Below are 23,747 nucleotides of genomic sequence, written 5' to 3'. Positions count from 1 at the left end.
AAAATGGGATTGGATCCAAACGTACTGATGTGCAAAAGTGTCCAAGCTCAGTTACACAGTCAAAAGTGTTTTGCCCGTCCTACTGTTTCGGGTAATCCTATTTGCATGAAATAACCCTAACAACCCATGTAATTGTATACGTGAAAATAATAAACCTGGGGGCATGTACTTAAATGTATTAAAAGTAGTGGTTGAGGGACTTTCACCATGTGTTTTTAAATGTCCTCTATTTGGATATTTTGACAAAAAGCTCCAGCTACTTTTGAACAAGGGAAACAGTAAAGAGGAACGGGGTAGGGTGGGCTGGGCAGCAGAGACAGCCCCTCCCTCCCACTTGCCCCACACAGCAAGCTGGGATTTCTGATTTGGATCTCTTCCTCGAATAGCGGATTTCTGGGGAAACAGGGAGTTTTGGCTTCATGGGTCTCCAGGGTTTGAGGAGTCACAGCCACTTTCTTTTCCCCACCTCACCCCGCCCCTCTCCTGTCCCTTCAGCCCTGGACATGGGGACGAGAAGTGGGGCTGGGCGAGGCCGGGGAGGGCAGGCGGGCCAGACAGCGCCCCGGGGCCTGTCCTGAGCCGCCCATGCATTATGGAAGACGCGCGCTGGGCTCGCTCCCTGGTCCTTAAATGACAGCAAATGAGGTAAAGCCAGGAGGGTGGGGACGGAAGGGAGGTGGGAGGGGGGCAGAAGGAAGCCATCTCCAGGGCCCCCGAGCGTTGGCTGAGGACCGGAGCCAGCCAGTGAGCGGAGCCTGGGAGAGGGAGGAGCACATCTTGATGCAGAGATGCTGCAGTGGCTCCGGGCGCGCTCACACACACGCGCCCTCACCCGCCACCGCCGCCGCGGCCGCCGCCGCACCCGGACAGCGAGCGGCTGAGGCCGGCAGGGCCCAGAGCAGGGCGGCCCAGGGGCTGGCGGCCCGGCCGGCCCTGGCTCACCCACTCGGGCAACGTCCACCTGCTCCAGCCAACACCCTTCTCTCGCCCAGGTAGGTGCCAACCGCTTTTGTCTCCTCCAGCCCAGGGGCTTCCCGGCGCGCTGTTATGGGCCAGAGCTCCCGGCTCAGTTCCTGTAAATATCCCCCTTGCAACTTGGGAGGGGGGAGGGACGGGAACACCGGGCGGCTGGGGCCATTCTGACTTCTCCCCTCGGCTGCAGGGTGGCTGCTGGGGTTCCCCTCCGCCCTGTCTACGTGGGCGGCATCCCGCATGGCTCTCTCAGGCCGAGCCTGGCCGAAAAGCGGGACCCCAGGAGTGTGTCCAGGAATTCGAGTTGACCAGCGGGCAGGGGCAGCTGCCTGCGGAGAGGGCAGTTTCTCCTAGGCCAGCCCCGGGCTCCTGGTCCAGGACAGGAACAGTCCACACGGCCAGGCCCTGGGCCCTGGCCTGCCCCAGAATCCCTGCATGGAATTGAGCCGGAGTCCCCAGATTTGAGGTCAGCCAGGGTCTACCTCTGCAGGGTGACCTCTTTGCAAAGTCTTGCTTCAGTTGGACGGAGGGGGTGGCTGCGGGAAAGAGAGGAGAGAGTGGAGCACAAGTTTGGGCAAAGGCCTGTCCAGGAATTGGGATGCAGGGAGGAGAGTCCTGAGGCCAGCCACATCCCAAAGGATGAGAGGCTGGGGCCACCGGCTGAAATTCCTTTTCTTCCCTTCCCCCTCCCAACCTTAGCTTCTCCTTAGATCCCTCACCTCTATCCTCACTAGTGGGAGGGAAGGATTTGCACAAAGTTTGGCTTTTCAGTAAGGAAAGGGGCTGGGGTCAGAGTGGTATGACAGGGGGAGGGACAGCGCTGGGGAGTTCTGGAGAGAGGGCAGGCCTTCGGCCCAGCCCCATGGGGCTTACATAATGGGTTAAAGGTGGGGGCAGCCCCAGCCAGTGAGTGTCCAGAGCTGAATCCTGTCACCTTCTCCAAGAGGGGCTCTCAGGTCTGGGAAGCGGCGGGGCGTGGAGGAGGCAGTGCCTGTGGAAGGAGAGAGTCCTGGGCTACTCGGGGACCCTTTAGTCCCAGACCGCTGGGGGCTAAGCCTGTGTCCTGGGGTGATGGTGGGAGGATGCAGTGAGACCAGGAGGGAGTGGGGTGTGCATGCCATGGCCCAGACCTGGAGAAAGGTGGGTTTCAGCATCTTTTCTCTCTGCTCAGAAGGAGGTGGGAGGAGGAACAGCCCAAGTAACCCAGTGCACAGGTGATGTCCTGGTCTCGTCTAGGCAACAGTTTCGGCCTCCTCTTCCAACCCTCTGGCCAGAGACCCTTCAGCTCACTTAGCCTCCTGGTCCCACTCAGAGGGGCCGGATGAACCACTGGAGAGCCAGTGCAGCAAAAGGTGGGCCACCTGTGGGAGAGGCTGCTGTGACCACACCTCCCGGGGGTGGGGCAGAGAGACAGCCTGGAGGTCACAACAGGTGCCCTCACTCCTGACCTCAGAAGAACGGAACTCTCCCCTTAAAGACAGCAGCATCCAAGCCCCTCCCCAGGGTGCCCACCAGTTAACCCCTTCCTAGCCAAGCTGCAGAGCCACTGACAGGGCTTTTGCCACAAGGTCAAAGTCCTTCCTAATATCCCATGGGAGTCCTTAGCCAGTAAGAGAGAGACAGGAGGTGAGACAGACGGGAAGGAGTCCCCGAGCCAATGATGTCAAAGTCACCCAAGGTCCACCTGCCTCACAGGTGCAGAGACCACTGTGCTCACACCATGAGTGAGGGAAGCAGAGGCACCGTGCTCGTGGAGATGAACGCCCCAGACTCCAGGAGCCCGCTCTCGCTCCCGGCTCTCTCTCTCTCATTCTCCTCCCTTCCTCTACTCCCTTGTTCTTCGCACTCCCTTCTCTGTTCGCGTGTATTCCACCGGCTTCAGCCCTCAGCCGTCCCCCACACCATTTCCCATGCCAGATTTCACTCCTTATGCAACTCCATTCCAGCACCTTCTCTACCAGCAGTTGTTCAAATAGAGACGCATGTGGGATGGGCCTCCGAGGAACGGTGCTCAATGGGTGGTTGCGCATCTCCTCTCTGGCTGACCACGCTTACTCCTTAGGAGCACGTACATAGATGGGTGCACCCCAAGGCATCCTTTCTGCCTCTGAAGCCACCAGGGAAGCAATGCATTTGGGGTGGTTTGGAGAATACATGGTCCCCTCTTCAGAAACCTCCTCAAGCCAAACGTTGGTGAGAAAGCGTATTTCAAAGACAATCTCTAAGCCTGAGTGTGGGTAGTATTTGTATTATTGGAGGGATTCCTAGGGCAGAGCCAGGGGGTTGGAGAAGAGGTGGTTGATACACAGGGGAGGAAGAACCAGAGCAAAGAATATGCCAAGAAGCCAGAGGGACTTAAGTCAGACTGCAGGAGTTACTTCCTGGCTAGAAGGATGAGCCATAGGGAGATGGGGCGATCTCCTTTCAGATGACTCTAAGGATGCTGTGGAGAACTGGGGTCTAGTTCAAGGTTAGAGAGTCCTGCCTAGAGGCAAAGGTTGCGCTGATTGACCCTGGAAATTTCTTCCAACTTCTAGTAATCCTCTTTCAAATGTAAAGTGTGGATGTGACTCAGGAATCCATAAGAAGACAGATGTCCTTTTCATTCCCACATGCATGCTAGCCACCCCCCATCCTTCAGGACTACAATCCCTAATCTAGACCAACCCCAGGAGCTGCTGATAACCTGGAACATTTATGGGAGTTTCTGTGGGCTCTGTGTCCCGATGGTAACCATCCTGGAGTAAAGAAATCCTTTCTTCAGTTCGATGATTCCTTGCTAGAAGATTAGATTGTGTTTCTTTGTTTACCAAAGAGGATGCAAACAAAAGCAAGGTGCGTGATGTCTCACGCAAAACCTGAACACCTTCTATCCCAGGACACACTGAGGCCCAAACACATCTCCGCGTCCTTCTTACCTAATGAGCCATTTGGTTCCCTACTTAGATGGGGAAGTCAACCCCAGCTCCTCACACACCCCCCTCTAAGCTGTGAACCACCCTGCAGGAAGCTGTCTAGGAACTGGAGGAGCCTCCTCTTACCAGAGTTGGGAGGACATGCAGAAATTGCTCTGCTAATGCGTGAGGAAATTTTTCCTGATTTGCTTCTTCAGAAACAAGTTGAAACCATTGTTTTTATGCCTGGCATCTCAACAAGGGATCCTTCTTCCAAAGCCCTCACTCACTGCCCCACACCCCACACACAGCAGGGCAGGCAAGCAGGAAAACCTAGGCTCCTGATCCTGAGCTTCCCAGGAGGATGGAAGCCTCTCCCCTTCTGTCCACCCCTTTCTTTAAAGGGCCGGTCTGTTGGAGTGGGTCTCTCCTGCAGGGGCAGAGACTCTAGGCTCAGATCAAGGGCCAGATTCCCCCCTGCCCAATGCTGGAAGCTCAGACAAACCCATGAGCCTGGGAGCCACAGCTCTCCCCAGCGGGCACGTCAGCACCAAGGCTGGGCCTCGGGGAAGCAGCTGCAATCACAAAGAGCCTGCAGAGAGAGCTGAGCAGCACACAGAGAGGGCTACGGAGGGACGGGGCTGCACAGCTCCCCTGGTCCCCACTGCAGCTGATGAGGTCCTTATGCCTCCATATTTGCCCTAAGGATGTCTCTAGTTCAGGGTACCACAGAGACCCCTCAGTGACAATCCTTCAGCCTGCCCCTGCCAGCTGCTGCCTGGCCTGGCATACTGAGATCCTAGCAGCCCCCACTCACGCCACCACAGAGCCCTGTCCTGACCAAAGAGGCACGGGGATGGTCCAGACCTTCCTAAAGGACGATGGGGCTGTCCCAGGAGGGAATTCCCGTCCTAGGCAAAGGAAAGGGTGCTGATCTTAGATCCCGCCAGGCGGGAGGTGAGGGCGGTTGAGAAGAAGTACCTGCTTGGGAGTGTCCGTCCCGGCCACGTGCCCCCCCCGAGCACATTATACCAGGTATAACTCTGTCATGGGGGCTGTGTCCTTGTGCCCTAGTCTGGGGTGGTGTGCTAGTGCTTACCTACGACCATTGCACCTGTGGGGTGTGAGAGGAGGGGGGCGCCTGCCCAGGAGATTGTGGGTCTGCCAGTCTCTTAAATACATGAGTGCAGCCTCGCAGTTGTGGCTGTATAGAAGTAAGCCAGACGGGCACAGTGGCCACGGGCACAGGAGGGCCGTGAGATTTCTCAGTTCTAAGATCTGATCTCTCCTGAGCACTCACCGTGGGCTGTGATGGTGCTGACCTCACAGCAGTCCAGTGAGGCGGGTCCTACCCTTCTCATCCCCATCTTTCAGATGGGGGAATGAGGCTCAGAGAGGTTAAGTAATGACTGTGATAACCAGGGTTATACCAGTTAGTTCTACTAGGGTTATATTAGCTAGACAGCACAAGGCAGGTTGACCCAATAGCCTGCCCTATTAACCAGTGTGCTGTGCTGTAGGATACAGGCCAAGCAGGGACCTGTGGGGCTCCTCGAGTACTTTGTACATAGGCTAATAATAAATCACTTAGTCTCTGCCCACAGCTGGGCTCCGAACTCCCCTTCGCTGCCACCATCCGTCGGCAGTTGCCAAATCTCTCATTGCTCTCCAATCGCCATTACTGGGGAGAAGGGGAGAGATTCAGGGCCAAGAGCTGGGCATCCCAATAGGCAGCACTCTGGGGTGGGGGTGTATACCTTTCATTTTCTGACTAGCTCCATGCAGGGGCCTTAGCCCAGAACACCCTGCCGTGTGCCGGAGCCCCACTCACAGCCTGCTGTCCCCCAGCTGTCCCCCTGGCCCTTTGTTTCCTGGGCCCCGACAATTCAGCCAGCTCCCCTGGTGCCCCTGAACCCCCAATGGTCCATTCCCCCATGTGCTGGTGCCTCGAAGGACCAGCTCCTGCTGGTGACAGCCTGTGCTCGCCTGTGCCAGCCTGTCCCTGTACCCCTGCACCAGGGCAGCTGGCCTGGGCGAGGCTTGGCTGGCTCAGGGCTCACAGGGCCTGGCATAGCTCCACTCCGGGCTTGCTCCTGACAAAAAGGCCTCCTCCATCCTGGGCATTCTAGAGCACATAATAGGGCAGATGGTTTGGGGAGGTGACTGATCGGTGAACTCACAAGCGCATCTCAGGCTGCACTCTGTTGATCAGGGAGCCCCGTAGCGGCGGTCACTTTATTACTGTCTCCCCTGTGCTTAGTGCAGTGCCCGGCACATGGTCAATAAATACTGTGATGGAAGTGAATGTGGGCAGGACTGGACGCCAGCTGCCTCATGTTTAGGGAGGCATGGAGCTCCAACATTTAGCCCAGACTCTGAAAGAGAGAGAGAGAGAGAGAGAGAGAGAGAGAGAGAGAGGAGAGAGAGAGAGAGAGAGAGAGAGAGAGAGGAGAGAGAGAGAGAGAGAGAGAGAGTTTTTTCAACCAAGGCTGTGGCACACAATAGAACTTAATATACATCTGATGAGCTGATGGGTCTCCGGTACTTCCCGAGGGCAACCCCATGTGCTCCTGGATCCCGGCCCCTCCCCTGCAATCTCCTCAAAGGCTGTGCGTCTAGATCCCTGGAGGGTACCCAGGGTCCTTGGGCTGGATTATTCGTGATTGCCCATGGTAATTACTTATGGTAATAGAGACAACAGACAATTCTGACCACTGGAGGGGGAGGGGAAGGATCTAAGATGCAGACTTCCTGGTGGGTTGCAGGGAAACAAGGCAAGGGGCTGTGTCCTCACACCCGACACACACACACACACACACACACACACACACACACACATACATACAGACACACACGCACACATACACACAGAGACACACACACAGAGACCAGACATCTTCATTCACAGACACATAGACACATGCATACATGCAGACACACAGATCAGATCACACATATACACAGGGACATACAGACATGACAGACACCCACAAGCATCACATCCACTCACACTGGGACACAGACATGCACACACACCCCCTGCTCTCACCAGCACTGCTGTGGGAGCTGGGGACTCCAGGTAGGAATCTGCCCAGAGGCTATCCCGGAGTCTCCAGCCCTGGTCATCTGTCTCTGCCTTGCTCTGGCACGTTCAGTACAAGTGCCTGGAGCCCAGGCTCCTCCCCTGGCCAGCACCCTGCCCCCAGTGAGCTCCCAGGACTGACAGGCCGGCAAAGAGCAGGGAGCAAACGATGATTGAGCACCTTCTCTGTGCCAGGCACCAGGACGCAGCACACCAGTGCCAGCGGGGTGATTTTTCAACTTTTTGGAGCCATGGAGCCCTTTGTTTAAAGGGAACTTCATAAGAAAGTCTAGTAGTTAAGCAGATACAAGTGGAGCTGCTCTGGCTGGAGTGGGGAAGGAGCCTGGAGCCCCATCCTCTCTCCCTAGCCTCCCACGGTGGCTCTGAGACAGGTCCAAACATCCCAAGGCTTCGCAGCAGTTCGAAAACCACTGTAGGGCACTCCAGCACCTCACAGAACCCTCCAAAGAACTCTGTAAAGTGCGCGTTAAATCTCCACTTTGCAGATGGGAAAACTGAGCCTTCACAAGGGGCATTAACTTGTCCAAGCTCACAAAGCTGTTTAGAGATGAAGTCAATATTACCAACCCCTGTTCATCAGATTTCAAACCCTGGACAGTCCCAACACCTCTCTATTCTGAGGATAACTCCCTGCATTTGTATAGCATCCAGGGGCATACATCTGTGATCTCCCCTGACCAGATACCCTGATGATCCTAGAGCTCTGAGTGAGAGTGTATGTGTGAGAGAGTGTGAGTGAGTGGGTGTATGTGTGTGTGTGTTTGTATGTGTGTGTATGTGTGTGTGTATGTGTGAGTGTGTGTGTGAGAGTGTGTGTGTGTGAGAGAGTGTGTGTGTATGAGAGAGAGAGAGAGAGAGAATCTGACCTTAATGTTGCCCCCAGGAAGCACTGGACACTGGTCAGCCCTGTCAGATATGTACAGATTGTCCCTGACTTATAGGGGCTTGTCTTGCCATTTTTCAAATTTACGGTGGTGCAAAAGCAATACACACCCAATGGAAACCATGCTTTGAGTATCCAACAACTAATTTGTTTCGCACTTTCAGTACAGTTTTTAATACGTTACATGAGATACTCAACACTTCATTAGAAAATAGGCTTTAGATTTGGTGACTTTGCCCAACTTCAGGTGAATATAAGTGTTCTGAGTACTTTTTTTTTTTTGAGACAGAGGTGCACGCTTGTCACCCAATGGTGAGATGTTGGTTCACTACAACTTCTGCCTCCCGGGATCAAGCGATTCTCATGCCTCAGCCTCCTGAATAGCTGGGATTATAGGTACTCACCACCACACCCAGCTAATTTTTGTATTCTTACTAGATAAGGGGTTTCACCATGTTGGCCAGGCTGGACTAGAACTCCTGGCCTTGGGTGATCCGCTTGCCTCGGCCTCCCAAAGTGCTGGGATTACAGGCGTGAGCCATGGCACCTGGACTTCTGAGTACATTTAAGGTGGACTTGGCTAAGCTATGATGTTCAGTAGATCAGGTATATTAAATGCATTTTTGACTTACAATATTTTCAACTTTTGGTGGGTTTATCAGGATGTAAGCCCGTCGTAAGTCACGGAGCATCTGTGTGAGCCCCATCCCGTGGGCCCCCGCATGTGTTCGCTGGCTCCTGGAGGCATATAATCACAGTTGTTCTCAATCAGTTAAATGCACATACAAGCAACAACCATGACGTGCCAGGTACTTTGCTAGGCACAGGTAATATCAAGATGAACGCAACACAATCACTTCCCTGGGCAGCTCAGAACCTTCTAATGGAGACAGACACAGTTCTATAGGCAGCATATCAAAAGTGGATTCATATCAAGAACAGAGTGAATTCTCTGTGCAGACAGGGGCATCTTAGGCACTTCCCGGCAGGAGTGAGACATGGACAGCCTTGCAGGAGAGGCTGCCTTGCCTGGGAAAGGCATTATAGGAGAATGGAGGTGGGTGTGCTGGGGGAATGTCGGAGAGGCTGCCAGTGCGGATTGTCTGAGTTCAAGTCTGGAACTGAGAGTGGCAAGGACAGGGAGAGGCAGGTGGTTGGGGAGGCACCTGGGCACTCTGCCTGTTAATAGAAAGTGGATATGAGGCTGCAGTCGGGGTGAAGGGGGTGCCATGGGTTCCCCCCACTGCCGGCAAAACACCCAGCTTCTCAGCTCCCTTTCCTATATCCTTCCTGACGGCCCTGGGGCCACCTCTCCCTTCTCTCCCCACTTTGGGTGCCAGCTGTGGTTGTGAAAGAGGCAGGAAAAGGTTGTGGGGTGATCAGATGTGGAAGGTGAAGAGGGTTTGGGAGCGCTCTTCCTGAGGGAATAGTGTGATGTGAGACAGGGCAGATCCTGGGCTTGCTCTGGCCTTCAGTCCCTGCACAGGCTGGAGCAGCAGTCTTAGATCCTCTGCAGCCTTCTTTCTCAACCCGTGTGGATAACTGGAAAGCCAGGCTCCTGACATTCTGAACTAAGAAAGTCCTCCCAGGGACTGGGAGCGAGGGGGAGGCTGGCTCTGCCCTGCCCTCGCCTCCCAAGCGGAGGTCCCATCTCTCAGACTGAAACAGGCCTCCTGATGCAAGGACTGAACCAAGTCTCAGCTCATCACCGTGCAAGTGGGAGGCCCCCCTGGGAGCTGCATTAACTCTTTTGGCCCCGAAGGCCTGCTGGACCCCTTCACCCATCTGGTTGGGGGCATTGCTAATGGAGCCAAGGTCATAATTCCACTGGTAGGAGGGTGTGGACAGATCAGTGAGACCCCTCCTCCATGCTAGGAAAACAAGGCTGGGAGACTTCAGGCAGCTCCCAGAGGGGCTTATTAGCCCCCACCCAGACAGTTGAGGGGAAGGGGCAGGGGAAACGGCCCCAAGCCCAACTGCCAGAGGAAGACGGTACTGACTTCCTACCCAGGAATGGGTCCTGTTCTCTTCCAGACCCTGCCTCAAGAGCTGACGGGCGGGCGGGTGAGCAAGAGGGCAGGTGGGTTCTTGCCTCCCAATTAATCACTGCTTTCACTTCCTGAGCGGCACCCCGCTGGCTGGAATGGGGGGAGGTGAGGGGACAAGGCTGAGCCAGACTCCCAGGGGACCAGTCGGAGGCACTCAGCCCCAGGAAGAGCTTCTTGGTAATAGCCAAGCCCCTTCCTCTGGGGCCCTGGGGAGGATTAGTGCTTGGGCAATTCCGGCAGCTCCCCAGGCCGAGGTAAAAGCATTACGGACCCAGATGTGCCTGGAGCTGGGAGGGGTGCTCCTCGGCTCAGAGCCCTCCTGTCTGTCTGCCTCCCCAGATCCTTCTCAGCCTCCAGCTGGCCTGTCTCCAAGCTGGGCTGAGGCTCTTCTCTTCTGACCCCCACCTCCACCCGGACACCCGCCATGGGGACAGCCGCCAGGAGGAAGCCACACCTGCTGCTGGTAGCTGCTGTGGCCCTTGTCTTCTCTTCAGGTAAGAGGACTCATCTGGGCTTTGCAGCCCAGCAGGCATGATTATAGCGTTATATCCTTGCTATGATTTGGGTGACGATTACAGAAATCATTGGCTCTGCCTTGTGGGAGCAACTAGATTTCCGAGGCCGTTTCCTTGCTAAAATTTCCCTTGTATAGATCTTACCTTCCCTCTGAATTTAGGAGGAGAGGGAATGTCTTTGCCATATTATAGATGAAAGAAGAATAACCCAGAGAGGGTACGTGGCTTGCCTTGGGTCACACAGCAAGATGATGGCATGGCAGAGCTCCACGATATCACCCAGAGTTGTAGCCCCAAAGGCTGCACTGTCCTATATGGAAGGCCGTAGCCACATGGGACTACTACAACTCAGATTCAATTCCATTTTAAAAATAATTTCCGGCCAGCGCAGTGGCTTGTGCCTGTAAATCCCAGCACTTTGGGAGGCCAAGGTGGGCAGATCACCTGAGGTTGGGAGTTTGAGACCAGCCTGACCAACATGGAGAAATCCTGTCTCTACTAAAAATACAAAATCGGCTGGGTGTGGTGGTGCACGGCTGTCGTCCCAGCTACTCGGGAAGCTGAGGCGGGAGAATCGCTTGAACCCAGGAGGCAGAGGTTGTGGTGAGCCAAGATCATGCCATTGCACTCTGGCCTGGGCAACAAGAGTGAAACTCTGTCTCAAAATAAATAAATAAATAAAATAAAAAATAAAAATAATTACCTCAGGTGTGGGATGAAATGTGCACTGGCCACACTTCAAATGTTCGATAGCCATATTGGATAGCACAGAGCATAGCACATTTCCATCATTGCAGGGCGTTCTCCCAGTCAGGGCTCTGTAGTCCCCTGACATGAGCAGATAGTGGTCAATCCCACAAAACCCTCTAAGGGTTTCTTAAGGCAACCCTGCAGCCCAGCAAACGGACCGAGTGTAGAACAGGTTGTGGGAAAAGATGCTGCAGAGGAGGGAGCCCAGGGTCTCCTCCAGTAGGGAGGGTCCAGCTTGGAGAAGAGGCAGGGGGAGGCTGGCAAAAGGGGAAAGAGAGGGTAAGGAGGGCAGGCAGAGAGGTGCAGGCCAGCTGGACTCTGGAGAGCATGGCAGGCCAGAGAAGCCGGGCAGCTGGCCTGTCTTAGGGCAGGAAGGAGGTCGCCAGCCGCCTCCTGCTGTAAGGGGTCTGCTGGACACACTGCTTGGCTTCTGCCCTGACTGTCAGTTCAGATCAATAGATGCTTCTTTTCTCCTTAAACACCTCTGTGGGACCATCCATGGTCCTTCTGGAGTTCTAAGCACCTCAGGTTCCACCTTCCCCACCCCACGCCCCCTGCAAGGCTACAGCTGGTACATTTCAGGTCCTTTGTCTCAAGAGGGAAGGACTCCACTGGCATACTTCCCAACGTTCTTATTCTGTCCTAACTGCTTCCCAATCCTGCAGCTAAGTCAGTGAGGCTGATGGGAAACAGGGCTCACTCTGAGTAGGAGGGGGGCCCGCAGGCCTCGATACCTTTCCCAGGGTCCACCAGACTGGGAAGAGCTGCTGGGGTGGGCAGCCTCAACTGCACAGAGCGGAGACGCCCATCCAAGAAGGAGCAGAGGGGAGGCGCCCGGGATCCTAGCATCCCCTCCCTCAGGGACACCTCCATGCTGGATCCACACCATCTAAAGCAAGGGGTTTGGACAGCCTGCAAGTCCCCTGACCCAGAGACACACGAGGCCAGTGGCCAAGGGGCTGGAATCTGGTCTGCCACCTCCCAGAGCTCCAGGGAGAGAGACGGGAGTGGCAAATCCCATCGCTGGCCCCCACACCTCCCGGGAAGGGTCTCAGCTCTGGGTTTTTCTCACTGAAAAGAAAAAGCGATATCCTTGGGATATAGCTTTGGATTCCTGGCACTCCGGTGCAAGGAGAGACATCAAGGCTCCCCCTCCACCTTCTCATCACTCTACCTCCCGTCCTCTGCAAGGTTTCTGACACCGGTGTTTGCAGGAAGGGCATCAGAAAAAGTCAGAGAGCATGCAGAGCAAGAATAAGGAAGGGCTGGCCTTGCCGGGAGAGCCTGTTTTGTTGTTGTTGCTTGTTTGTTTGTTTGTTTGTTTTTGAGACAGAGTCTCACTCTGTCCCCAGGCTGGAGTGCAATGGTGCGATCTCAGTTCACTGCAACCTCCACTTCCTTGGTTCAAGCAAGTCACCTGCCTCAGCCTGGGATTATAGGCACCCACCACAACACCTGGCTAATTTTTGAATTTTTAGTAGAGATGGGGTTTCACCATGTTGGCCAGGCTGGTCTCAACTCCTGACCTCAGGTTATCTGCCTGCCTCAGCCTCCCAAAGTGCTGGGATTACAGGCAGAGTGTGTTTTTGCATGTGCATGTGTAAGCACACACACGGGAAGGCACATGTGTGGGTGGGTGTGTACATAGCTGAGGAAGCAAGTGTGGAGTGTGAGGGTGTGTGTGTGGATGTGGATGGCAGAGAGGCTAGAGGTATGAGTGAAGTGTCTGCACGGGGGTGCCGCTACCCCAGGGATCATGAATGTATCTAGAAATTCTCGAAGCACAGTGCGAGCAGCTCTCATACCCCAGCTACCCTGCAGAATGCCCAGAGGCATTTTCTTTTCATTTCATTTCATTTCTTTTCTTTTCTTTGAGATAAAGTCTTGCTCTGTTGCCCAGGCTGGAGTGCAGTGGCATAGTCTCAGCTCACTTCAACCTCCACCTCCCAGGTTCAAGCAATTCTCCTGCCTCAGCCCCAGCCTCCTGAGTAGCTGAGACCACAGGCACCCGCTACCATGCCCGGCTTATTTTTGTATTTTTAGTAGAGATGGGGTTTCACCATGTTGCCCAGGCTGGTCTCGAACTCCTGACCTCAGGTGATGTGCCCACCTCAGCCTCCCAAAGTGCTGGGATTACAGGTGTGAGCCACCGCACCTGGCCCAGAGGCATTTTCTAAGCCTTGGATTCCAGAGCCTCACTCCAAGAGATTCTGACTCCCTATCTGTGAGATGGAGCAGGGCCTCTGCTGGTTCCGATGGGAAACAGAAATCAAGAGTCAGGGACACTGGGGTTAAGAATGCCGGTGCTGCGGTCAGCCTGGCCAAAGTCTAAACCCCCAGATCTGCTCTTTCTCGCTGAGGGATCCGGGGCAAGTTATCAAAGCTTTCTAGCTCTGTTTCCACATCAGGACAATAAGAAAATGGTACTACCTATCTTGTAAAGAGGTTATGAGAAGGAAATATGGAACTTGGTGTTGGATAAACCGCACTCCATCAACAGCACCTATTTTTATTCTTATGAATGCAGGAATTGTATGTAAATGTCTCCATGGCCATCTATAGCTGTGTGGGGTCGGGGGGATGAATGTGTGCGTAAATGTGTGTATCTGGCCGCTTGCGGAGCTTAGGGAGATGCATATGTACGAATGTGTGTGTGATATGAGTGTACATGTAAGAAAATGTATGGCAGTGAGAGACGGGAGAGGTGAGTATGTGAGCATTTGGCTGAGTGGAAGGCTGAGAGCAGAGGAGAAAGGTTTCTTGGGAAGAAAAAGTCTGAATGCATCAGCATGTCCTGAGCCCACTCAGCCACCCCCATCACCCAGAGTTCCTGGAAGCTGCTATTGTACTAGGTGGTTCCCAGTAGCCCGGCTGCCCCCCAGCCCCTCCTTGGCCTCCCCTCCCAGCAGTGCCAGCTGGGGCAGGGGTTCCTACCCTACACCACCATCATTAGCTTGGGATTAAGCCAAGCTCTGCAGCCGAGATGAAACCATCATCGCCCGCTGCCTCCACCTCCGAGGCCTGGGGCGGCAGTGAGGGAGAATGGCACGAGGGATGCCTGCACCGGGCCATTTCTGGGAGCCCTGCCTCCTACCTCATTCTGAGAGCTGCTTAGCAGCTGCCCTCTCTCCCAGGGGGCCAGGGCTGGGCCTCAGCTGCAGCATGGGGCCACCCCCTGCCCCTGGAAGAGGACTGACGGCTGGATGCACACTGGGAAAGGAGCTAATTGGTTAATGGGGATCCCTTTCCCCAGGACCCGCCGAGGAAGGCCCGAAGTCAGCTGTGTTAAGAGGTAGAAGCCAATTAGGGATGGCCTGGCTCCCACCTGACATTGCAGACGCAAAACAGACCGGCCCCACCGGTCAGCGGAAAGCCCACCCAGCCCTGTCAGCACAATGGTGCATGAAGAGAGGGAGTCTGCCCCATTTGCCTGTGTGGCACCCATTGGTCCAGCAAGCTCAGGAGGAACCGATCTGTCTGTGCCACAGACAGACTGGGTGACCATGGGCAAGTCACTTCCTTCTCTGGACATTTCTCGAATTGTGATACTGGAATTGCATGAAACTGCCACCGAAGCAAACTGCCCACCCTCCACCCACCATAAGGCCATCTTTCTCCTCCAAGTCCCCACCCTACCCCACACGTGGCTCCAGCAGACATCAGCGGAGCACACTCTCCGTGCCTGCCACCTTCCGAGGGTTTATCTGGCCGAATCCTCACACAGACCCTGGGAGGGTCATTTTACAGGTGAAGACATTGAGGGTCAGAAAGGTGCTATAGTTTTCTAAGGTCCCACGTCTAATAGAGGGCCAGCCTAGTCCCCAAGTCCAGGCCTCATTGGTTCTCATCGCCCCAGTAGGGCTGTTAGACTCCAGGGACACACATCATCTCTGTATGTTTGTGCTTGGTGACGTCTGCACCTCACACCCCGCAGATCAGTTTTTCTGGAAAGCTCCCTTGAAAGCCCCTTGGGAGGTAGGGCTGCCTCCATGCTAAGGCCCAGCATCTTGAACATTAGTTGCTCTTAAGGCGTTTGCCACCTTGCATGGTCAGATTCTTGTCTCCCTCCCAGGACTGCAAGCCCCTTGAAGAAGAGGGGCTGTGTCTCCATCATTTTTACAAGCCAGTCTCTAGCCAGTGCTGGGGTCAGAGCGGGTGCTCAATACCTGAGTGTAGGGTGGGCGCTGGACTAAACTGCAGGACCAGACGGGGCCTGCCCAGCCTATTTACATTCAATTTCAAATTAAGTCAAATCAGATAAAATGTAAAATGTCGTCCCTCTGCCGCAATAGCCACATGTCAAGTTCTCAGCAACCCCACGTGGCGAGTGGTTACCGCACCAAACAGTGCAGAAAATGGAACATTCCAGCATCACAGAAAGTTTTACTGGACAGCACAGTCCAAGAGGCCAGGATCCAGCCAGGCCCAGGCTCTGAGGCCTCTGGTGGTGTCGTCACCTGCAGCTTGGAGTTCAGCCCTGGGATCCCCAGCCACCTTCGGGCCTGTCTTTGAAGACCAGCCCCTTAGTGTGCTATTCCCAGAGGAGTCCACGGAGGAGCAGGTGTTGCTGGCGTGCCGCGCCCGGGCCAGCCCTCCAGCCACCTATCGGTAAGGCCTTTGCAGTGGGTGCTGGGAGGCCCCGGGCGGCCACTGAGCATTCCCCCACATCAGGCCTGCCACCAGGCAGGACTCAGAGGTCCCCTTCCTCCATCCGCTGCTGCAGGTGGAAGATGAATGGCACCGAGATGAAGCTGGAGCCAGGTTCCCGTCACCAGCTGGTGGGGGGCAACCTCGTCATCATGAACCCCACCAAGGCCCAGGATGCGGGTGTCTACCAGTGCCTGGCCTCCAACCCAGTGGGCACCGTCGTCAGCAGGGAGGCTGTCCTCCGCTTTGGCTGTGAGACCCGTGGGGGACCAAGACACTTTGGGAGAGGGGGAGAGAGGGCTAGGAGAAAGAACCCAGAAAGAACAAGTGACACCCTCAGGCCAGGCCTTCCTGGCCTCACGTGACATGCCACAGTGAACTGCTGCTTCTCTGTGAAGGATGAGTCGGGAAGGGGGCTCCTCGGCCAGGGGGACGGTGCCTGAGCCCCTGGTCTCTGCCTCCAGTTCTGCAGGAATTCTCCAAGGAGGAGCGAGACCCGGTGAAAACTCATGAAGGCTGGGGGGTGATGTTACCCTGTAACCCACCTGCCCACTACCCAGGTGAGTCCAGACCTTGGGCCAGGGTTAGAAAGGGCACAGGAAAGGCTTCCAGATGCTTGGCAGAGGAAGGATGGAATAAACGGTGACCCCTGGAGATGACCCTTAGAAGCACCCGTCCCTGGGGCCCTAATTTTCAGTGCTCTGTGTTTCCTTTATGAGTCTGTCATTTTCCATCTCTGTGCCCTGCTTCTGCCTCCAAACTAGGTGGTCCCTGAGGGCTACCATTCCTGGCAGACTTAATGCCCCCTGAGGACAGGAATAAGGTCACTTCTTCCCGCTAGGTCTCCCCTTAGCCCCCGTTCAGAGCATGGTGGGGGGCTCTCAGGACAGGGCTTGCAGAAGCCACCAGCATGCTGGGGCCCCATCCAGCGTGGCCCTGTTAGCCCACCACCCCCTGGTTTTCTCCAACTCCTCACATCCTAGGCTTGTCCTACCGCTGGCTCCTCAACGAGTTCCCCAACTTCATCCCGACGGACGGGCGCCACTTCGTGTCCCAGACCACAGGGAACCTGTACATTGCCCGAACCAATGCCTCAGACCTGGGCAATTACTCCTGTTTGGCCACCAGCCACATGGATTTCTCCACCAAAAGCGTCTTCAGCAAGTTTGCTCAGCTCAACCTGGCTGCTGAAGGTCAGGCCCGGCCAGGCGTGGCTGGAGGGGGGGAGCGGGAAGGGTCCGCGGGCGTTGAGAAAAGGGTTTTTCCCTTGGAAATTGGAAGATCAGTGGGCAGAGCACCGATTCTAGGGCCTGGACTCCCCGATCCTCCTGCTTCAAATCCTCAGGCCCTTGCCCCAGGCTGCAAGGGGAAAGGGAGTCTTCTGAGACTCCACACAGCTGTCCAGACAGAGTGGGCTCCGAAAGGTACCGAAATCTCAAGCATAGGAGCATCTGACCTGGAGTCAGCCAGCCTCATCTGACCTGTAAAACCCCTCTCTCCCCAGACACCCGGCTCTTTGCACCCAGCATCAAGGCCCGGTTCCCAGCAGAGACCTACGCGCTGGTGGGCCAGCAGGTCACCCTGGAGTGCTTCGCCTTTGGGAAGTGAGTGGGAAGAGGGAGGTGGGCCAGGGCACAGCCTCTTGGGGGCACCAGTGACCCAAGGGTGAGGGCAGGCAGAGTCGGGGCTCACTCATCTTGGTGTCCCTCATAGGGTCTAGCAAAGTATTGGGTGCACAGTGGGTATCGACCAGCACTCACTGGACACTAACTCTCTGGGTGAGGCCTGGTGTGTGCCAGGGGCCTTCCATGTCCTGGATTACTTGGTCCTCCAGCAGTGCATGGCAGACTCAAACAGCTTGAGTAACACCCAGGGCTGGAGGCAGGCAGCACAGTGTACAGCCTCCACCCCAGTCTGCCTTGTTCAAATCCCAGTTCTGCCACGCGTCGGCTGGGAGATGTTGGGTAAACTGCCTAACCTCTCTGTGCCTCAGTTTCTTTATGGTGGCGATAATAGTACCCACTTCACAGGTTATTATGAGGATTAAATGAATTCATATATGTGAGGTGCTTAAAACAGTGCCTGGAATTTAGTTAAGTGTTCCATGAATGTTAAGAGTGATCTATTTGAGAATCACAACAGAAAGCGTTCTCTTTCTTGTGCTCCCAGAAAAAGGATTCGCTGGAACAGGGCTAAGCAAATAGTAGATGCTCAATAAATGTTTGTAGAATGAAAGAAAGAATGTGAATTGTACTTTGGCCCCCTCCTCCCTCAACTGTCTCCCGTGGTTACCTGGGATAACCTTTGCCTTGTGGGAAGTTTTGGGCTGCCAGAAAATCCACATGAAAACGACATGGGAGGGGAATATATGAAACCATTAAAACTGACACCTCAGTCCATTTTACTGCACTAATTATTAGATTACTAATAACGAAAGTCCCTTTGAAAATAGGGGCAAGACCTGCCCTGTCGAGGCAATCGAAAAGGGAACTCATAAAGACCCAGGTCACAGGCCACAGTGGCGGAGGGCAGACCCAGAGGCATGGAGACCAGTGCAGGGGAGGGCAGGCAGCTTCAGGGTGCAGCTTCAGTGGCTCCAGGGCCCCTTCCCTGCATGTGCGCTGAGCCTACTTGGAAGAACAGCATGAGGATCAGCCAGAAGGCACCTTCCCTCCCTCGGTTCCTCCCAGCCCCAGCATCTCAGCAGGGTCTGAGTGTCTGGGTATGAGGAGCTGCGGGCACTGGAGGGGTAGGCCCGGCTCAGCCCACACCTTCTGGATCTGTCTCTCCTCCCAGCCCTGTCCCCCGGATCAAGTGGCGCAAAGTGGACGGCTCCCTGTCCCCGCAGTGGGCCACGGCTGAACCCACCCTGCAGATCCCCAGCGTCAGCTTTGAGGATGAGGGCACCTACGAGTGTGAGGCGGAGAACACCAAGGGCCGAGACACTGTGCAGGGCCGCATCATCGTGCAGGGTACAGAGCTGGGGACACCTTCTCCACCCCTCCCGAACCCCCCTTCCCGCACTCATCCCGGTCCCCAGGGAAACAGACCCAAAAGTCAGGGAGGAGACCGGGAGGCCCCCTGCATGAGCCCGCTTGCCCTAGGACTGCACTGAGCCTGGGACCAGAAGAGGCTAGTGCTGTGGTCAGCTCAGAGCTGCAGTGTCAGGGGGGCAGAAAGCACACAGGAGGCTCCAGGATGATTTAAGTTGGTAAAGCAGCCACTGGCACAACCACAGAGTGCCAGCTTTCTTGCGCCTCCTTCTTCCTGCCCTGTCCTCTTTGTCCTCTCCGTCCCGGAATGCTGATGGCGCCCTCTGCTGTCTGGCACAGGTACTGCTGCCCTGATTTTCTGTTTCTTTTAATGAGCGGGAAGCTCCTCCTAGCTCATGCCAGGTTTTCTTTCCCCGGCTCCCACAGCTCAGCCTGAGTGGCTCAAAGTGATCTCGGACACAGAGGCTGACATTGGCTCCAACCTGCGTTGGGGCTGCGCGGCCGCCGGCAAGCCCCGGCCCACAGTGCGCTGGCTGCGGAACGGGGAGCCTCTGGCCTCCCAGGTAGGAGACATGGGGCTTCCTCCCACACATCACAACTCTGCTCACCTGCTTCCCTCACCCCCCAGAACTCCCCCTGCACCACTGGTAGCCCCTCTGGGCTAAGTAGGGTGCCACATGGTGGTCCTAGGTGCTTCTTCCCATCCCAGTCCCATGACCACAGGCCAGGCACAATTCAGCCACAAAATAAGTGATGAGGTCCTGAGTCGGTCACCTCACCCTTCCAGCTTTGGGGAGGCCTGGGTAATCTGCATCCTCAGGTTCCAGGTGGTCCTGGGTTAGGACTGGACATACAAGCCACATCCTCTAGGGATTATCAGCCTAGAGTGTCCACTGCCCCCATCCCTACCAACTCCTCCTCCCTGGGGCTCCAGTGTTCCTGATCCCCTGGGCTCTGGGCTCTTCTGCACAGAACCGGGTGGAGGTGCTGGCGGGGGACCTGCGGTTCTCCAAGCTGAGCCTGGAAGACTCAGGCATGTACCAGTGTGTGGCAGAGAATAAGCACGGTACCATCTACGCCAGCGCGGAGCTGGCTGTGCAAGGTAAGGGGCCCAGGGAGGTCCCAAGGACATGCGTAGGGTGACTTTCGGAGCTCTTGAGTTTAGGTGTTTCCAAACACACACACACACACACATACACTGTGGCAGTTTTCCTTGGTTGTCCAACAGCTGCTAAGTAAGAGAACTCAGAGATTTAAGAAAGGAGATGAGCCAGGCGCGGTGGCTCAAGCCTCTAATCCCAGCACTTTGAGAGGCAGAGGTGGGCGGATCTCGAATTCGAGATCGAAGCCATCCTCGCCAATATGGTGAAACCCCGTATCTACTAAAAATACAGAAAAAATTAGGTGGGTGTGGTGGCTCACGCCTGTAGTCCCAACTACTCGGGAGGCTGAGGTGAGAGAATTGCTTGAACCTGGGAGGCAGAGGTGGTACTGAGCCCAGATTGCACCACTGCACTCCAGTCTGGTGACTGAGTAAGACTCCATCTCAAAAAAAAAAAAAAAAAAAAGAAGATGATGAGACACAGGACACAGGGCTGAGAGCTGCCAGAGAGCAGGGTCTCTGACTTGTTCCATGTCTGGCACACAGTAAATGTTTGCTGCAGTGAAAAAAATGCAAACCAAATCGGATCTGTTTAACGCAACCCCTTCAGCCATGTGAGCTTTGGCAAGTTCTTAGTGTTTCTGTGCTCCAGTTTCTTGATTATAAAATATGGGCAATAATGGTCCTGCCATCCTGGGCTGCTGTGTGGAAAATGAAATGAGACAGGTACAGCATAAAGGGCCTGCCCATCATACGACAGGTGCCTGGGAAATGTCAGCCAGTGCTAATATTTAGTTGTGTGACTTGAGCTCACTGAGCCTCCATTTCCTCATCCATTACACAGACACAATGCTACCTACCGAATCAAGTTTTAGTGAAGCCTTGCTAAGAAGCATTCATTCATTCCTGAATCCATTCAACCAATATTTATGCAACCCCTCATAGGGAATGAATACAAAAGATACAGTCTCTGCCTTTCAGTAGCTTACAATCCAGTAGAGGGAATGGGACACATAAACCCAAAATCAAACAATTAAATAATTTCAGCTAGCCATCAAATACAGTATAAAGAAAATCCAGGCAGCATGCAGTGGCTCACGCCTGTAGTCCCAGCACTTCGGGAGGCTGGGGCGGGTGGATCACCTTGAGCTTCGAGGTTCAAGACCAGCCTGAGCAACATGATGAAATCCCGTCTCTATGAAAAATACAAAAATCAGCCAGGTGTGGTGGCACACACTTGTAGTCCCAGCTACATGGGAGACTGAGGCAAGAGAATCACTTGAGCCCTGGAGGCAGAGGCTGCAGTGAGCTGAGATTATGCCATTGCACTCCAGCCTGGACAACAGAGAAAGACCCAGTCTTAAAAAAAAGAAAAGAAAATCCAGTAGAGTGATGGGCGTGAGATGGGCCTGTTAGATGGGGTGGTTGGAGAAGACCTCTCTGCGGAAGTCCCATTTGGGCTGTGACCTGAATGTTAAGGAGCCAGCTGCGTGAAGATGGGGGAATTTCCAGGCAATATTTACAGTGAGTGCAAAGGTCTGGCGGCAGGGCCAGGAAAAGACTTCACAACTACGAAAGAGAGAGAAAAAAAGCTAGGTGATTGGAACATAATGAATGGGGGAGAGAGTGGAGCAAGATGTGATTGGAAAGGTGGAGACTTATTTGTGAAGAGCCAGATTTCACTGAGTGTGAGGTCCCCCAGCTGGGTGGAGACGAGAGTGTATGAGGAACGTGCAGAAACAGGAAGACAGATGCAAGGTGTCGGGGATTGTGGGGGAGGGGGGTGTTGTCAATAGTCCAGCCAGATTTGATGGCTGAGGCCAGAGAAAGGGGGGTTTGGTTCTGGAAGAAGTGCTGGTAGGATTCACTCATGGGGTGGCCTCAAAGGGCAGGCCAGGTGACGTCTTAATCAAGGGTGACAGTACTTTTCTCTAGCTCTGCCCTTTTCCTTCCAGCACTTGCCCCTGACTTTAGGCTGAATCCCGTGAGGCGTCTGATCCCTGCAGCCCGTGGGGGAGAGATCGTCATCCCCTGCCAGCCACGTGCAGCTCCAAAGGCTGTGGTGCTCTGGAGCAAAGGCACGGAGATTTTGGTCAACAGCAGCAGGTACCGCCCCACACCCCACCCTGCGCAGTTCCTGCTCCTCCTCATTCTCCATGGAAGCTAGTTCCCCTCCTGTGATAACAGCCACGGGACTTGGCCAGTCCCAGGGGACAACAGTCCCTGAGTTGTCCACATCTGCTTTGTCCTTGCCACAGAGTGACTGTAACTCCAGATGGCACCTTGGTCATAAGAAACATCAGTCGGTCAGATGAAGGCAAATACACGTGCTTTGCCGAGAATTTCATGGGCAAAGCCAACAGCACTGGAATCCTGTCTGTGCGAGGTGAGGGCTGCCGCGTGGGGAGGCGGGGGGCTCAGCCTCCTCAGGGTGCCATCCTCCCCATCATCCTGCTCCTGTGTCCCACATTGCTTCCAGTTTGGTGTCAAGGCCACCCCAGGATTTAGTTTGGCTTGAGACCACCCCCTGGCCACCTTTGAGACTCTGATCATGCCTCCCAGCCTGCCACACACTCCTGCAGTCCTGGGTGGTTGGGACATCTGTGGTTCACACCACCTCTCCTCTTTGCCTGGCCATAGGACAGAGCCTCTCAGCCTGCCCTGCAGCCTGTGCCTGGGCCCTTTTCCTCCCCCATCCACCCAGGGACTTTGTTTTTCTTGGCAGATGCAACCAAGATCACTCTAGCCCCTTCGAGTGCTGACATCAACGTGGGTGACAACCTGACCCTACAGTGCCATGCCTCCCACGACCCCACCATGGACCTCACCTTCACCTGGACCCTGGATGACTTCCCCATTGACTTTGATAAGCCCGGAGGGCACTACCGGAGAACCAGTGTGGTGAGGCCTATGGCCAGAGCCCAATGGCTTCTCCCTCCTTCCAGACAGACAAGAGCCCCAAAATGTCCTCAGCCATCACCACTGTTAAGTCCTCCACAGCCTAAGTTTCCCCGTTCCCTCAGGCACATGCATGGCAAGCTCACCCTTGGATGAATAGCCATCCTTCATGGGTTCCACCCAGGAACCGTGCATTTGGGAATCGTGGGCATCCACCAAGACACTCCCACTACTGCTCTTGTTAGCCTAACCCCAGGGGCAAATGACATTATTAATTTGGACAGTCATTGACCGTCTCCTGAAACAAACTTTATTGTTTAGCCCCCAGTGGTTCAGAGTGATGAGTAGTGATTCCTCCCATTGAACAGGCAGGAAAACTGAGAAGCAGCGGGGCCCACGGATGTCATGGAGCAGGGGACTCGTGTCTCATGGCCTGCTGCCCGGGTCAGGGCCAGTGCTCTGACCTGCTGCCCCTAACTGTCCCCGTGTGCAGAAGGAGACCATTGGGGACCTGACCATCCTGAATGCCCAGCTGCGCCATGGAGGGAAGTACGCGTGCATGGCCCAGACAGTAGTGGACAGCGCATCCAAAGAGGCCACAGTCCTGGTCCGAGGTGAGGGGTTTCCCATCTTCGCCCCATCCCAAGTCCCTTGAAGTCCAGCTGGGCTGTTCTGACCTGCTCATCTCCTCTCCCCTCCTCTCCCTCAAAGCTGTGGGAAGGGCTTCTGGCGGAAGTCCTGTGAGCTGGACATATCCCGTGGATGTTCACAGGTCCTAAATGAGTAGGACATTTTTCTTCCAAAGCCAACATTTAAAAAACCCACCCAGTCGGGTGCGGTGGCTCATACCTGTAATCCCAGCACTTTGGGAGGCCCAGGCGGGTGGATCATGAGGTCAGGAGTTTGAGATCAGCTTGGGCAATATGGCAAAACCCTGTCTCT

General features: G+C 55.0%; 1 protein-coding gene across 5 annotated transcripts in view; it reads left to right on the top strand.

The window, feature by feature from the left end:
* Positions 1–675: 675 nt before the first annotated feature.
* CNTN2 (contactin 2) overlaps positions 676–23,747 on the top strand; it is a 35,718-nt gene continuing 12,646 nt past the window's right edge. The window contains exons 1-15 of one of the 5 annotated variants that reach the window (XM_074384939.1): positions 676–992; positions 9,887–9,932; positions 10,240–10,394; positions 15,629–15,773; positions 15,889–16,064; positions 16,277–16,372; positions 16,796–17,005; positions 17,317–17,416; positions 18,609–18,784; positions 19,232–19,368; positions 19,778–19,907; positions 21,863–22,013; positions 22,166–22,293; positions 22,633–22,808; positions 23,299–23,419. In XM_074384939.1, coding sequence (XP_074241040.1) covers positions 10,325–10,394; positions 15,629–15,773; positions 15,889–16,064; positions 16,277–16,372; positions 16,796–17,005; positions 17,317–17,416; positions 18,609–18,784; positions 19,232–19,368; positions 19,778–19,907; positions 21,863–22,013; positions 22,166–22,293; positions 22,633–22,808; positions 23,299–23,419 — 1,816 coding nt within the window. In that variant the 5' untranslated portion in view covers positions 676–992; positions 9,887–9,932; positions 10,240–10,324. The other 4 variants (XM_074384937.1, XM_074384938.1, XM_003938323.4 and 1 more) reach the window with 4 other exon arrangements.

This window comes from Saimiri boliviensis, chromosome 14 (assembly GCF_048565385.1).
Source record: "Saimiri boliviensis isolate mSaiBol1 chromosome 14, mSaiBol1.pri, whole genome shotgun sequence".
NCBI lineage: Eukaryota > Metazoa > Chordata > Mammalia > Primates > Cebidae > Saimiri > Saimiri boliviensis.
The sequence above is the reverse complement of the archived record's forward strand: the minus strand, read 5'-3'. Positions and strand labels throughout refer to the sequence as shown.